This window comes from Polypterus senegalus, chromosome 2, assembly GCF_016835505.1.
Source record: "Polypterus senegalus isolate Bchr_013 chromosome 2, ASM1683550v1, whole genome shotgun sequence".
In the NCBI taxonomy this organism is placed as follows: domain Eukaryota; kingdom Metazoa; phylum Chordata; class Cladistia; order Polypteriformes; family Polypteridae; genus Polypterus; species Polypterus senegalus.
The window spans coordinates 259,637,856-259,653,482 of NC_053155.1; the positions used below are offsets into that span (position 1 = coordinate 259,637,856).

Genomic DNA, 15,627 nt, shown 5'->3' on the forward strand with positions numbered 1-15,627 from the left:
GGTAAAATCCGTGTAAGATGCCTGACATCATGTATCAATTTACTGAGTAGTTAAAACATAAAAATATGGCTGTAAATTATCTTGTTATGGCCTCCTTTTCAAGAGATGGCTCATGCAGTAGCTTTGCAAAAAAGGAAAAACACTCTTAAAACCATTAATCTCTACTGAGGGAGTCCTAAAAGAAGCTACCAACTTGGTAAATATACTGGTGGTGTCCCTGGGTACCATTTGTTTTTCTGCTCTTTTATATAACAAAGTATCTCTTGCCAGAACTAACTAAATATTTTTTCTTCAATAATAAATTTTGTATATTATTTCTAAGCTTTATAGAATTATAGTAAATCATCTTAAAATTGCTTAGTATTTGTTGCTAATTATATTGATTAGTATTATAGGTAGTTTTGCCATTTTTATGCTTCCATGAAGTATGAAACATTGAAAGTAATCAGTCTTTTTTATTTTATGAAAAACATTAATCTTATTGAATTGATGATTGGTTTTCTATTTTATTTCTGACTATTACTGCTTTTCCACTATCAAGAAAAAGAAAATTGTACCATTTCTTTTTGAACTGAAGACAATTATTTTTCAAGTAATTATAACGTGCATTCCATAAATTGAACAGTATAATGTGACTACCATTCTCTCTCTCCCTTTTTCTTTTAATCAGCTGAAATTGGTGATTTTGATGAATCCCAAAACAGGCAGCACCTACTGAAGAATAAATATGTCCCAGACCAAGAGGCACTGATGGATAAGATCAATGAATTTCACCGGCAACATTTGTATGTTACTTATTCTTTAATATGATGCATGATGCAGGAGTACAACAGTAAAAAAAATGCTTGGGTTTTCCATGTTTTTAGTAATATAAGCATTAAAAATTATGTAGAGCAATTTAAGCAGATTTTACTGGACTGCAGAGAATGAAATTTCAGAAATAATTGAAGGATTTGGAAAGATTTTGTATAAGCAAACAGACTAAGTGTTAATTTCACAAAAATGTTACAAAATATTTCTTCACAATTAAATAATAAACAGATTAAATGACATATGAGTTGAGCAGTAGAATAATATTATATACATACCTTCGATGCTTGTAGCTCATTGATGACATATTTTCAGAAAATATATAAATAAAGGACCACGGTTTTACCCTTAGTTGTGAAAAATAACATTAGAGGGGACCCTGCTTATAATTTGTTAAGTTAGAACACCTGCACTGTTAATTAAATCATTTTGCATAAAGTTAAAATTCATAAATCAGTGTTTGATTTTTACTATGTATCATTCCATTAGGCATTTTGCATGAAAGTCGCTCACACAAAGAATCTTCATTTTGTAATGTAGTGTAGCTATTAATAATTCTTGTGTTCTTAGCTGTACATGTAGAAGTAAAAGTGATAGTTCATGTGGGCTAGATTTAGTTCTAGTGGTAAACCGCTTGTTTTTCAGTATGCACTCCTGTAAAGTATTGCTAAACCTCATATTTCTATACTAATTAAAAATCAGACATGATTTATGAGACATAAATGCCTAAAGGCAGCTAAGATAAATAAGCAAAAGGCAGCAAAGTAAAATAATTTAACATAAAGGGTCTTGTGATGTTTTAACAACAATGGTATTTATCTAGCTCTGTCTTCATTAAACAATAATTAACATTAGAATTACCAGAGCCTACGAGAAAACTAATAAATCCAGCTCACCTTAAATCCTTTCTCACCTCTCCTCCTTTCTCACCTCTCCGTCAGCATCTTTTGTCCTGTAAATGTGTCGATGAGCAGCAAGCAGCCTGGTATCCCATCCCCCCACCCACCACCGCAGTTCAATTCGCAAATAAGTTTCTCAGTGCTCATTGTTATCTTTGAGTGAAGTCCTGGAGCTTTATAGGGTAAAAAAGTACATCATCATTTGGAATACATACATTTCATGTGTGTCCCATGTCAACAACATCTATGTAAAAACGACATTAACACAGAAACGTTTTTCATGTTTTAGTAATAATTGACAAAATGTAGACATGAAATGTATAATGTGTGAAGCCTGAAATACAAATATCAAATAAATACTTTCACAAAAGGTACAAGTATAGTAAAACAAGTGCACTTTTATTCAAGAATTGAACCGAAGAAAAATGAAAGCAGGTTACAGTAGGCGGTTGATATGACAGTTCGCGTGGTGCAGTGCTAAAAACTGCTGCCTTCCAATCAAGAGGTTGTGGTTTTGATATCAGCTGCTTCCCAGATTTACCATTTTGAGTAGTGAGCTGCTCTTCTCACGGAGAGGTGAGAAAGGATTTAAGGTGAGCTGGATTTATTAGTTTTCTCGTAAGCTCTGGTAATTCTACTGTTAAATGGTGCTTGAATTTCTGATTACTCACTCTTGCCAATCCTGTTGACATTCCCATCCTCAAACCTATAATCTCCCACTCCAGCATTAAGCCCTGAAACACTGAAATAGTTCTGTAATATATAAAATAAGTACATTGCTGCTAAATACAGAGCTTACATTTCTTCAGAACACTGGAACTCCCAGCAATAGCCTTATTCATCATCACCTTAGGCTAAAGTTACAAGACTTTATAATCACCCACTTGATATGCAACTGTTAGTTTTTTATTGTACAATATCTAAATGTCTTACACTGCAGCAGGCTTGTTTGTAGTGCTATCTCCTTAAAATAAAAGTTCAATTTTATAAAATATTCCAAGGCCGAAAATGTTTTTTGGACATCATCTTTTCCCTCTTTCTTTTCTCTCTTGTTCTGGGAGTTCAAAATATTTAATTTAATGGCCAAAATATACTTCTTTTATCACAGCACAGAGTGCTAGTTATGTCTCAAACACAATCCTCCTTCTGAATGCTTTTTCCAAACAAGCAAACAATTACACTGTTATACTGTAAACCTGTTTAATAAAAACTTAAGGTTGTTGCTGTATAGCAAGATAGATTACACTCACAATGTGCTACATTTTAGACCTCATATTCTCATTAAGTTGAACTCAACACTAATAGAGAAGTCACTGTAATAGTAATAGTACATTTATTACAGCAGAATCTGATGCATCAAGCCAAAAAACAACTAGAGAAAAATAACTGAGATAGGATTTTGAAAGTTTTTTTTCAGAAATATGCATTAACATCAAATCAAGTGAAACAACATTCCCTAGAATACAACTCTAGTATTGCTTAGGGAAGAAAATTAAGTGATAAAGGATCAAGTAGCAGAGTTGTGCTGAATGGCATTTTCTCATCAGAACTTTTCATATGTCCTTAACTTTAATTATTTTATTCTATATCTCTTCTGCAGCAGATAACTGTACACTAGAGAATTTGTTAGTTACTTTTAAAACTTGAAATGACCACAAAGTCACCATAGAAGACTTGAAGGGCTGAGCCATTCCAAGACTTTTAATATATAGTAATATATAATAGTAATTTCCAATTAGTTACTATTTTCCCTTCAAAGTAGCACAGTGATTCTAAAGCTACCTCTGCTGCTTCACAGATCCAAAAGATTGGGTTTGAATTCTGTCTTAATCACTGTCTGTTTGAAGTTTGCATGTTCTCCAGCATTGGTGTATGCATGAAATATCTCTGTGATTCAGTGGTACCTGTCCAGGGTTGAGTCCTGTCTTACGTTTGTAGCAGTGATTGACTAAGTTTACCTACGATTTTTCAACTGGATTAACATGCAAGTGGGAATTTCACTTTACTCTGTACACAAGGCAATAATGACTCTGTAAAACTATAAACCTATTGGTTTCATAGAGTGGATTGTTGGAATTTTCCTTTCTATGTGGAAAACTTTTTATATTAAATTTTATCTGCCATAAGTTAGCAGTCAATGAGTGGGCTATTGTCCATTGACAGTCCTTTGATGCATTAAGACTCTACCTTTCAGTTCTGTCATATCACCCTATTCAGGTACATATTGATTTCAGAGCCTCTTCTCTACTGTGTGGGAACTTCATTTCAGTCTCTTGCGCTTTCAGCTACATTCCGACAGTCTCTTCCCAGAACCGTACAAGGCTGATGGGCACACATATTCAGACTCGCCCTTACAAAGCCAGCTTAGAGATACTAATTAGAGCTACTACATGTACATCTTTGGGTTATAGGAGAGAACTTGGAGAGAATAACCCACACAAAAATTGGGAGAGCAAGCAGATACTTTACAGACAGTGACCAGGCCATGAATAGAACTTAAGTGACCTAAGTGCTAATAAGTGTGCTATTTTGTCTCCTATTTCAAATTTCTTAGCAATTAAAGTCTTATAAACTGCTCAAAAAAATCAAAGGAACACTTTGAAAACACATCAGATCTCAATGGGGAAAAAATCATGTTAGATATCTATACTGCTATGGACTGGGTAATGTGTTAGGAACAAAAGGATGCCACATCATTTGATGGAAATGAAAATTATCAACCTACAGAGGGCTAAATTCAAAGATGATGCAGCAGGCTAGTCCATTTTGCTGAAATTTCATTGCAGCAACTCTGAAATGCTATACTTTGATTAAAAAGTGTTCCTTTAATTTTTCTGAGCAGTATATTTTAACCAGTTTAGGCTTAGAAGGGGCCTTTAGTCTATTGTGGGAGGAAAGGCTGTCAGTCTATTTCAGAGTAACAAGATAAAACACATGAATAAAATACAAGAAACAAGTTTAAGTGTGAACAAGTAAATATTAAATGATAAGTACATAGGAGTAGATTAGTGGTACAGTATAATTGGATTTGGTGCTATTGCTCTTGAAATTTGACTATATATATATATATATGTATGTGTACATATGTGTGTATATATATATATATATATATATATATATATATATATATATATATATATATATATATATATACACATATACATATATGCATACACATATATACACATATACATATATGCATACACATATATACACATATACATATATACACAGTGCATCCGGAAAGTATTCACAGCGTTTCATGTTACAGCCTTATTCCAAAATGGATTAAATTAATTTTTTTCCTCAGAATTCTACACACAACACCCCATAATGACAACGTAAAAAAAGTTTACTTGAGATTTTTTCAAATTTATCAAAAATAAAAAATTGAGAAAGCACATGTACATAAGTATTCACAGCCTTTGCCATGAAGCTCAAAATTGAGCTCAGGTGCATCCTGTTTCCCCTGATCATCCTTGAGATGTTTCTGCAGCTTAATTGGAGTCCACCTGTGGTAAATTCAGTTGATTGGACATGATTTGGAAAGGCACACACCTGTCTATATAAGGTCCCACAGTTGACAGTTCATGTCAGAGCGCAAACCAAGCATGAAGTCAAAGGAATTGTCTGTAGACCTCCAAGACAGGATTGTCTCAAGGCACAAATCAGGAGAAGGTTACAGAAAAATTTCTGCTGCTTTGAAGGTCCCAATGAGCACTGTGGCCTCCATCATCCGTAAGTGGAAGAAGTTCGAAACCACCAGGACTCTTCCTAGAGCTGGCCAGCCATCTAAACTGAGAGATCGGGGGAGAAGGCCCTTAGTCAGGGAGGTGACCAAGATCCCTATGGTCACTCTGTCAGAGCTCCAGAGGTCCTCTGTGGAGAGAGGAGAATCTTCTAGAAGGACAACCATCTCTGCAGCAATCCACCAATCAGACTTGTATGGTAGAGTGGCCAGACGGAAGCCACTCCTTAGTAAAAGGCACATGGCAGCCCGCCTGGAGTTTGCCAAAAGGCACCTGAAGGACTCTCAGACCATGAGAAACAAAATTCTCTGGTCTGATGAGACAAAGATTGAACTCTTTGCTGTGAATACCAGGCGTCTCGTTTGGAGGAAACCAGGAAGCGCTCATCACCAGACCAATACCATCCCTACAGTGAAGCATGGTGGTGGCAGCATTATGCTGTGGTGATGTTTTTCACCGGCAGGAACTGGGAGACTAGTCAGGATAAAGGGAATGATGACTGCAGCAATGTACAGAGACATCCTGGATGAAAACTTGTTCCAGAGTGCTCTTGACCTCAGACTGGGGCGACGGTTCATCTTTCAGCAGAACAACGACCGTAAGCACACAGCCAAGATATCAAAGGAGTGGCTTCAGGACAACTCTGTGAATGTCCTTGAATGGCCCAGGCAGAGCCCAGACTTGAATCCGATTGAACATCTCTGGAGAGATCTTAAAATGGCTGTGCACCGACGCTTCCCATCCAACCTGATGGAGCTTGAGAGGTGCTGCAAACAGGAATGGACGAAACTGGCCAAGGATAGGTGTGCCAAGCTTGTGGTATCATATTCAAAAAGACTTGAGGCTGTAATTACTGCCAAAGCTGCATCGACAAAGTATTGAGCAAAGGCTGTGAATACTTATGTACATGTGATTTCTCAGTTTTTTTATTTTTAATAAATTTGCAAAAACCTCAAGTAAACATTTTTCACGTCATTATCAGGTGTTGTGTGTAGAATTCTGAGGGAAAAAAAGAATTTAATCCATTTTGGAATAAGGCTGTAACATAACAAAATGTGGAAAAGTGATGCGCTGTGAATACTTTCGGATGCGGATATATATATATATATATATATATATATATATATATATATATATATATATATATATATATATATATATATATATATATATATATATATATATATAGTGAAAGGAGCTATATAGCGCCCAACCCGGCACAGACCACGCAGAGGCACGTGTACAAAAACACACAGGCTTTATTTTTTCTTCAGCTGTGTGACACGTCTTCCCGTGCCACACAGCCCAAACACAGTCCCAAAGCACAAACTCACAGCAAACCACAATTCTCCACCTTACTCCCCCACTCCCTCCAGACAAGCTTCGTATCCTTCTTCCTCCCAACTCTGGCTCACTGAGTGGTGGTGGCTGGGCCCTTTTATAGCCCACCCGGAAGCGTTCCAGGTGATTAACCACCTGGTCCTTAATGCACTTCCGGGTGGGGCTGAAAGCTCGTCCAGCCGGGCTGTGGGAAGCAGGGACCCAGCTGTCCTTCACAATATATATATCTATATATCTATACTAATAAAAGGCAAAGCCCTCACTGACTCACTCACTCACTCACTGACTGACTGACTCATCACTAATTCTCCAACTTCCCGTGTAGGTAGAAGGCTGAAATTTGGCAGGCTCATTCCTTACAGCTTACTTACAAAAGTTGGGCAGTTTTCATTTCGAAATTCTACGCGTAATGGTCATAACTGGAACATATTTTTCTCCATTTACTGTAATGGAGTTGAGCTCGAAAGCCGTGGGGGCGGAGTTTCGTGTGACATCATCACGCCTTCCACATAATCACGTGAACTGACTGTCAACGCAGTGCGTAGAAAACCAGGAAGACCTCCAAAAAGTGCTGAAGAAAACATGCATTTTATAATTGAGAAGGCAGCGAAACAATAAGAAGCGAGCGAGTGACATATACTACCATATTCATGAGTGCTACTACTTCAGAAAGAAAGCAAGGTGTAAACCTAAACTTTAAATTAAGTTCATAGACTGGCTGCCGCTGGCGTTTTTCATGCCCACGGGTAATGCAGGATACAAGTTTAATGAGAGGACGCAGGATATAAATGAGAGTTTTGATCACTTTGTAACTAAGTTAAAATTGCAGGTGAAGGGTGTGCTTATGCAAATTCCGAGAGACTGTGTTTGTGGGGGATTGACACTTAAGACGGGTGGGGGAGTCACGTCATCATCTCCCCTCCCATTCACCTCATTTCGGTCTGAGCTGAGCTCCGCGGCTAACGCCGTCTTTCGAAGCAACTTTGTCACACTGCCACCAAATACTCCCAGAAAAATCCACAAGTTAATACACACGCTGTCTCTAGAGTTTCTCCACACTGAATCCTCCAGGCACTACTTACAAAAGGTTACACTGACAATCGTGTTACGTTATTTTTAAAATCTTTCCTTTTCTTAGCACAAGCACAGCTGAGAAGCTTTGATGCACGTGCTCCATAACGCGTTAAAAAATAATGCATTTAATCACACTTTGCATTACAAGCAAAGGGGAACTTTTGTCAATGTATGATTTCCTGGTACACCGATTACATTGATCAGCGCATCCCGATTCATTTTACCCTCGCACCACCTTGGTTTGAGAAGTCTGAAAAAATATGAGGTTAACACAGAAAAACAGATCACCAATTCAAGCTTTATGAATAATCGATTCGCCATTAATAATTGTTTTGGTAAAGCCATCCTCGGTGTAATCCTCCTTCCATTTAATAATTTTTCCGCCACTAGCCATGATTAAATGAACGGTAAAAAAGTAAGAGCGAACATTTTATTAAAATGTTTCCTTTTCTTTTTCATTACTTCTTTAACATACTACTTCTCCGCTGCGAGGTGTGGGTATTTTGCTATATATATATATGAATGAATATGAATGACCTCCAAAGAACGCTGAGACTTTTGATATCGTGAACGTGTCTGCAAAAACTGGGGTCTCCTGCCCAGCAAAAGTCGAGCAGCCGGCACGCGCGCATAGCTGTGCCGGCCTTTGAGACGCTGACTGCGTTTCTGCCTTAAGTCAAAGTGAGCACTTTTAATTTTTTTCATCCTCCCCCTGAGCTATAGCCCAGACAAGTGCAAACACGGGACCCCTTTTCTACACTGCGGCAAAGTAATATTAAGGCGATTCGAACTTTCTTTTGCACGTATACGATTATGAGGTTGTCAGCTCGGATTATGAAGACACGCACATGAGTGGAGGACTGACAGTGCCATCACAGCCGATTAATGGCAGGGACGTCTCACCAGTCTACACAAGACCCACCGCGACTGTCCCCAAAAGGCGATCATATCGTCAGCAAACACATCTCTCTATACTGTATAAAAGAAAAAGGCAACTTTCCTTTCTTTACACCTTTTTTCCTTTTATCCCAAACCAAAGCCTTTCTCTCTTAACACTGCAGACGACACAAAACTAATTTTCTTTAATTGCTGGTAATGCCGGTAAGGCACATTACCAGACACAGAAATTTGAACGTTCACATAGAAAATGTAATTTCTATACCACAGCTGTCATGTAGCGCCTTTCAAAAGGGATCTACTACCGAGAGATGATCCATATACATTTTAGCTGCTGTTAGTTACTTACCTGTTCTGTTACACTGTCTTTAAAATGTAGTTTACCCGCAACCACTCCAGTAGTGCTCAATGTACCTGTACTTCTTAAAACGTTAATGTTTTACTGTTTAATAACTTATAGACTATATTTTATAATTTTTCCCTTGCACTCAGTGACCAAAGCTATACACACAAATATAGACACATACATATATATACACATATATATACCTGTTTGTATGTATGTGTATGTATATATATATATATATATATATATATATATACACACACACACAAATTATATATATGTGTATGTATGTGTGTATATATGATGTAGATAGGTATGTGTGTGTGTGTATATATATATATATATATATATATATATATGTAGATATATATATATATATATATATATATATATATATATATATATATATAGATATGTATATATATATGTAGATATGTATATATACAGTGGTGTGAAAAACTATTTGCCCCCTTCCTGATTTCTTATTCTTTTGCATGTTTGTCACACAAAATGTTTCTGATCATCAAACACATTTAACCATTAGTCAAATATAACACAAGTAAACACAAAATGCAGTTTTAAATGATGTTTTTTATTATTTAGGGAGAAAAAAAAAATCCAAACCTACATGGCCTTGTGTGAAAAAGTAATTGCCCCCTGAACCTAATAACTGGTTGGCCCACCCTTAGCAGCAATAACTGCAATCAAGCGTTTGTGATAACTTGCAATGAGTCTTTTACAGCGCTCTGGAGGAATTTTGGCCCACTCATCTTTGCAGAATTGTTGTAATTCAGCTTTATTTGAGGGTTTTCTAGCATGAACCGCCTTTTTAAGGTCATGCCATAGCATCTCAATTGGATTCAGGTCAGGACTTTGACTAGGCCACTCCAAAGTCTTCATTTTGTTTTTCTTCAGCCATTCAGAGGTGGATTTGCTGGTGTGTTTTGGGTCATTGTCCTGTTGCAGGACCCAAGATCGCTTCAGCTTGAGTTGACGAACAGATGGCCGGGCATTCTCCTTCAGGATTTTTGGTAGACAGTAGAATTCATGGTTCCATCTATCACAGCAAGCCTTCCAGGTCCTGAAGCAGCAAAACAACCCCAGACCATCACACTACCACCACCATATTTTACTGTTGGTATGATGCTCTTTTTCTGAAATGCTGTGTTCCTTTTACGCCAGATGTAACGGGACATTTGCCTTCCAAAAAGTTCAACTTTTGTCTCATCAGTCCACAAGGTATTTTCTCAAAAGTCTTGGCAATCATTGAGATGTTTCTTAGCAAAACTGAGACGAGCCCTGGTGTTCTTTTTGCTTAACAGTGGTTTGCGTCTTGGAAATCTGCCATGCAGGCCGTTTTTGCCCAGTCTCTTTCTTATGGTGGAGTCGTGAACACTGACCTTAATTGAGGCAAGTGAGGCCTGCAGTTCTTTAGACGTTGTCCTGGGGTCTTTGTGACCTCTAGGATGAGTCGTCTCCGCGCTCTTGGGGTAATTTTGGTCGGCCGGCCACTCCTGGGAAGGTTCACCACTGTTCCATGTTTTGCTATTTGTGGATAATGGCTCTCACTGTGGTTCGCTGGAGTCCCAAAGCTTTAGAAATGGCTTTATAACCTTTACCAGACTGATAGATCTCAATTACTTCTGTTCTCATTTGTTCCTGAATTTCTTTGGATCTTGGCATGATGTCTAGCTTTTGAGGTGCTTTTGGTCTACTTCTCTGTGTCAGGCAGCTCCTATTTAAGTGATTTCTTGATTAAAACAGGTGTGGCAGTAATCAGGCCTGGGGGTGGCTACGGAAATTGAACTCAGGTGTGATACACCACAGTTAGGTTATTTTTAACAAGGGGAATTACTTTTTCACACAGGGCCATGTAGGTTTGGATTTTTTCTCCCTAAATAATAAAAACCATCATTTAAAAACTGCATTTTGTGTTTACTTGTGTTATATTTGACTAATGGTTAAATGTGTTTGATGATCAGAAACATTTTGTGTGACAAACATGCAAAATAATAAGAAATCAGGAAGGGGGCAAATAGCTTTTCACACCACTGTATATATATATGTAGATATGTATATAGATATGAAGATGTGTGTGTGTGTATATATATGTATAGATAGATAGATATATATATAGATATGAGAACAACACTCATATCAATGACAAAACAATTACATTAACAATCATGTTACGTTATTTTTAAAAATCTTTTTCATACCTTCTTTAATACACTACTTCTCCGCTGCGAAGCACTGGTATTTTGCTAACACTTAAATGTTCATTGATTGAGGTTTAGAAACAGACCTAGGTACAGAATTTCAGACAGTTGACTTGCACAATAATAATTAAAGATAAAAAAATGTAGACTGACATTATTGCTTGATAGGGCTTTTGCAGCTTCCGGGGGTTGTTTAGTGAAAGTGCAATCGACTCATTAACTTGATTTCCAAACCTTTTTACTTCATTTCAGAATAAAATCTGATCTTTTGTAATCAATACCAATTAAAAAGGCAGCAAGGTTTTATTTTTTGTTGCTTTATACTTTTAAAATGTAAAATGTTTTTTAAAATGAAAAATAGCTTAATGTTGACATTAAATTTTCTCTTTTCAGAGGACAGACACCTGCAGAATCAGATTTTCAGTTGTTGGAAATTGCTCGACGATTGGAAATGTATGGTATTAGACTGCATCCAGCTAAGGACAGAGAAGGCACAAAAATTAATCTGGCTGTGGCACACACAGGGATTTTAGTTTTTCAGGTATGAGAACAGCTGCTCTTCTTACTATTTTCCATTTTTCTGCTCTAGTAAAGACTAATAAAAACTAGTAACACAAAGTTCACATTCTCCATGTAAGGTATGATAATTTATGTAACATTATGCTCTTCCAGTGTCAATTAGATTTTTCTCTGTGTGCTCTGGCACACACCACACACCAAAATGTGAAGTTCATTTTATTCTCCATGTGGGTGCTCTCTTGAGAGTCATGGTGAAAAGAAACAGAGTTAAGCAAACTACGCCATACCTCATGTTTGCCCAAAACGCCACAACTGTCTGTTCCAGATCTTGAGAAGTAGCATTTCTTCTCTGAAGTCGTTAGTTATTGTTAAGCTCCACTGCCCTATTATGAAGAATGAGCCCAGCACTCACCAGCAACTGTATTTAAGCCACTTGTGATTACAGAAAATACATTTTGTCTTTAATTTCTGTTTAATCAAAATGAAATGAAACTGCATAATAGACCAGTTAAATGTTACTCACGGTTCAGAATTCAATATAGTACTGGACAGTGTTTACAAAATTGACAATAATGCTTTCATTTATTGGTGAATTTCATGATCAATTATACCCCCACAGGTGAATAAGACCTAGAGGTACTGAGGTGCTCTACTTCGGGCAGGTTCTCCCCCTAGCTTGCAAAGGGGGAGCTGCTGATTTCCACAAGAGGCTCATGACCTCAGATTACAATGGCTTCAGCTCTGACCTTCACCAGAGATTTCATTCCAGCAGAGATAAAGAGGATAACATTAGCAGCACACAGAGGAACTTAGCACCCTTCCTTGCTTTGTGACAATTATAAAAAGGGAGTAGTCAAGACAGCATTGGAAGAGTCCTCTGAACATGTTCAATGCACTCAACTTAAAGGAAGTATCCAAGCACAAATCTTTCTCATGTGGCACCTCCATCAGAACCTCATATAGCTCATTTACCAATGTACATAGTCATAAGTCTTCAAAATCTACAAAAGACGTGTTGACAGGATTGTCACACCCTATGACTCAGATATTTGTGTAGTTTTTTCTTTGTTCCATGAGTTGGATAGAATTCATATTCTTCCTCAGACAGCTTCTATTTCAGTACCCTAGCTGAAGAGTTTCATCCTCAGTTTGTGAAACACACTATCTTGTTCCATTTTTTGCAAATGACAACCATCAAGCCAGTATGCCAATCTCAAAACCCTTCCCCTAGCCTTCATGATCCATTGGAAAGGTGTGTTAACCAAGATACTTCAAACAGCATCAAAAGCTTTCAGCATTTCCAAGTGAGCCTGATATACAGTGCCTGCTGCTAATGCAGCACTTTTTAACACCTACAGGCACCTTAATCACCAAAATGTAACCAGTCTCCACCTTTGCTTTTAGCACTACATTCTCCTAGTAGAACTTATCCGTTAAGTTAAGTAGTCGACATTTCTCCTTTACTACTTTTTTCCTTTCGTCCTGGAAACATTTGCCAGAACCCATTTGAGGCCATCTATGCACAGTTCTCCGTAGCTTCACCAATTTTTTCAAGACATGAACCTTCAATGTTCCTTATTGGCCTGCTGGTACCTTTCAGTCCAATTTGGATGCCAAGTGTTATTGCCTTAAATTCTAAATGTGTATGTTATGTGTCAGTTTTTAAAATGGTCCCTTATACATGAAAGATGCTTATAAGAGAATGAAATCCTAATGATGTGACATCCAAATGAGCCCAATGTGTTGTCACAATCGAGCTTTTCACAGCACTGGAATTGATAATTCAGTTTCAAAAATAGATAAATGAACGGATTAACCTTGAAAATGTTACAGAAAGTCATTTGTTGTTGCTAAACATTTTTAATGTTTAAAAAATGGTTCAGCTTTCAGGCTATTGTTTCATTATGCATCTAGTGTGAGTATTTTTGTTCTTGATGTTATTGTGTCATTTTAAATTGGCTTGACTACACTGTCTATTACAGTACACTGTGATTCTGCACTGTTACTATACTATACTGGCAGTGTGTATAGTGGATAAAGCATAGAAGTTTAAACCTCAAGGCTTCTTGTTCATTCCCTGTGTTTAAGTCACTTTGTGACCCTCTTGAGGTGGCTTAACTTGCTTGTACACCAACTGTTTTTTTTTTTTTTTAAATACCAATAAAAATGTTAACACTTCCTGAACTTGTAAATTGCCTTGGATAACCATATTTGCCAAGTATTTCATAATAAGTAATAATCCTGTGAAATTCTTTTGAACCCCCTAGTAAGTAGTATGTTTGAATCAGAAGCACTTTTTCTTTTGAAGTAAGTTCATTTTTTCTGAGCATCATTGGTAAATTTAACAACTTTTTTTTTTTTTTTTCCTTTTAGGGCCATACCAAGATCAACTCTTTCAACTGGTCAAAAGTTCGGAAGCTGAGCTTTAAAAGGAAGAGATTTCTCATCAAGCTTCGACCAGACATGAATGTATGCCAAAATTAGTAGACTATTTCCAAAAAAAAAAGTTTGTAACATTATTCTGAGTGTTCTTTCAAACCAGATTCACTTAGTATTCCAGATATTTTAATTGACTTACTGACTTACTTGTATACAGTGGTGTGAAAAACTATTTGCCCCCTTCCTGATTTCTTATTCTTTTGCATGTTTGTCACACAAAATGTTTCTGATCATCAAACACATTTAACCATTAGTCAAATATAACACAAGTAAACACAAAATGCAGTTTTTAAATGATGGTTTTCATTATTTAGGGAGAAAAAAAAATCCAAACCTACATGGCCCTGTGTGAAAAGTAATTGCCCCTTGTTAAAAATAACCTAACTGTGGTGTATCACACCTGAGTTCAATTTCCGTAGCCACCCCCAGGCCTGATTACTGCCACACCTGTTTCAATCAAGAAATCACTTAAATAGGAGCTGCCTGACACAGAGAAGTAGACCCAAAGCACCTCAAAAGCTAGACATCATGCCAAGATCCAAAGAAATTCAGGAACAAATGAGAACAGAAGTAATTGAGATCTATCAGTCTGGTAAAGGTTATAAAGCCATTTCTAAAGCTTTGGGACTCCAGCGAACCACAGTGAGAGCCATTATCCACAAATGGCAAAAACATGGAACAGTGGTGAACCTTCCCAGGAGTGGCTGGCCGACCAAAATTACCCCAAGAGCGCAGAGACGACTCATCCGAGAGGTCACAAAAGACCCCAGGACAACGTCTAAAGAACTGCAGGCCTCACTTGCCTCAATTAAGGTCAGTGTTCACGACTCCACCATAAGAAAGAGACTGGGCAAAACGGCCTGCATGGCAGATTTCCAAGACGCAAACCACTGTTAAGCAAAAAGAACATTGGGGCTCATCTCAATTTTGCTAAGAAACATCTCAATGATTGCCAAGACTTTTGGGAAAATACCTTGTGGACTGATGAGACAAAAGTTGAACTTTTGGAAGGCAAATGTCCGTTACATCTGGCGTAAAAGGAACACAGCATTTCAGAAAAGAACATCATACCAACAGTAAAATATGGTGGTGGTAGTGTGATGGTCTGGGGTTGTTTTGCTGCTTCAGGACCTGGAAGGCTTGCTGTGATAGATGGAACCATGAATTCTACTGTCTACCAAAAAATCCTGAAAGAGAATGTCCGGCCATCTGTTCGTCAACTCAAGCTGAAGCGATCTTGGGTGCTGCAACAGGACAATGACCCAAAACACACCAGCAAATCCACCTCTGAATGGCTGAAGAAAAACAAAATGAAGACTTTGGAGTGGCCTAGT

The 15,627-nt window shown here is 37.4% G+C and overlaps 1 protein-coding gene across 6 annotated transcripts in view; it reads left to right on the forward strand.

The window, feature by feature from the left end:
• The window catches only part of farp1 (FERM, RhoGEF (ARHGEF) and pleckstrin domain protein 1 (chondrocyte-derived)), a 324,746-nt gene that overhangs the window by 201,087 nt on the left and 108,032 nt on the right, over window positions 1-15,627 (forward strand). For all 6 annotated transcript variants that reach the window (XR_005632704.1, XM_039745424.1, XM_039745426.1 and 3 more), the window contains exons 7-9: window positions 671-785; window positions 11,729-11,876; window positions 14,228-14,323. Coding sequence is in view for 5 of the 6 variants with exons in the window: in XM_039745424.1 (XP_039601358.1) it covers window positions 671-785; window positions 11,729-11,876; window positions 14,228-14,323 (359 nt within the window). In the remaining variant the exon portion in view is untranslated. The remainder of the gene's footprint in view (window positions 1-670; window positions 786-11,728; window positions 11,877-14,227; window positions 14,324-15,627) is intronic.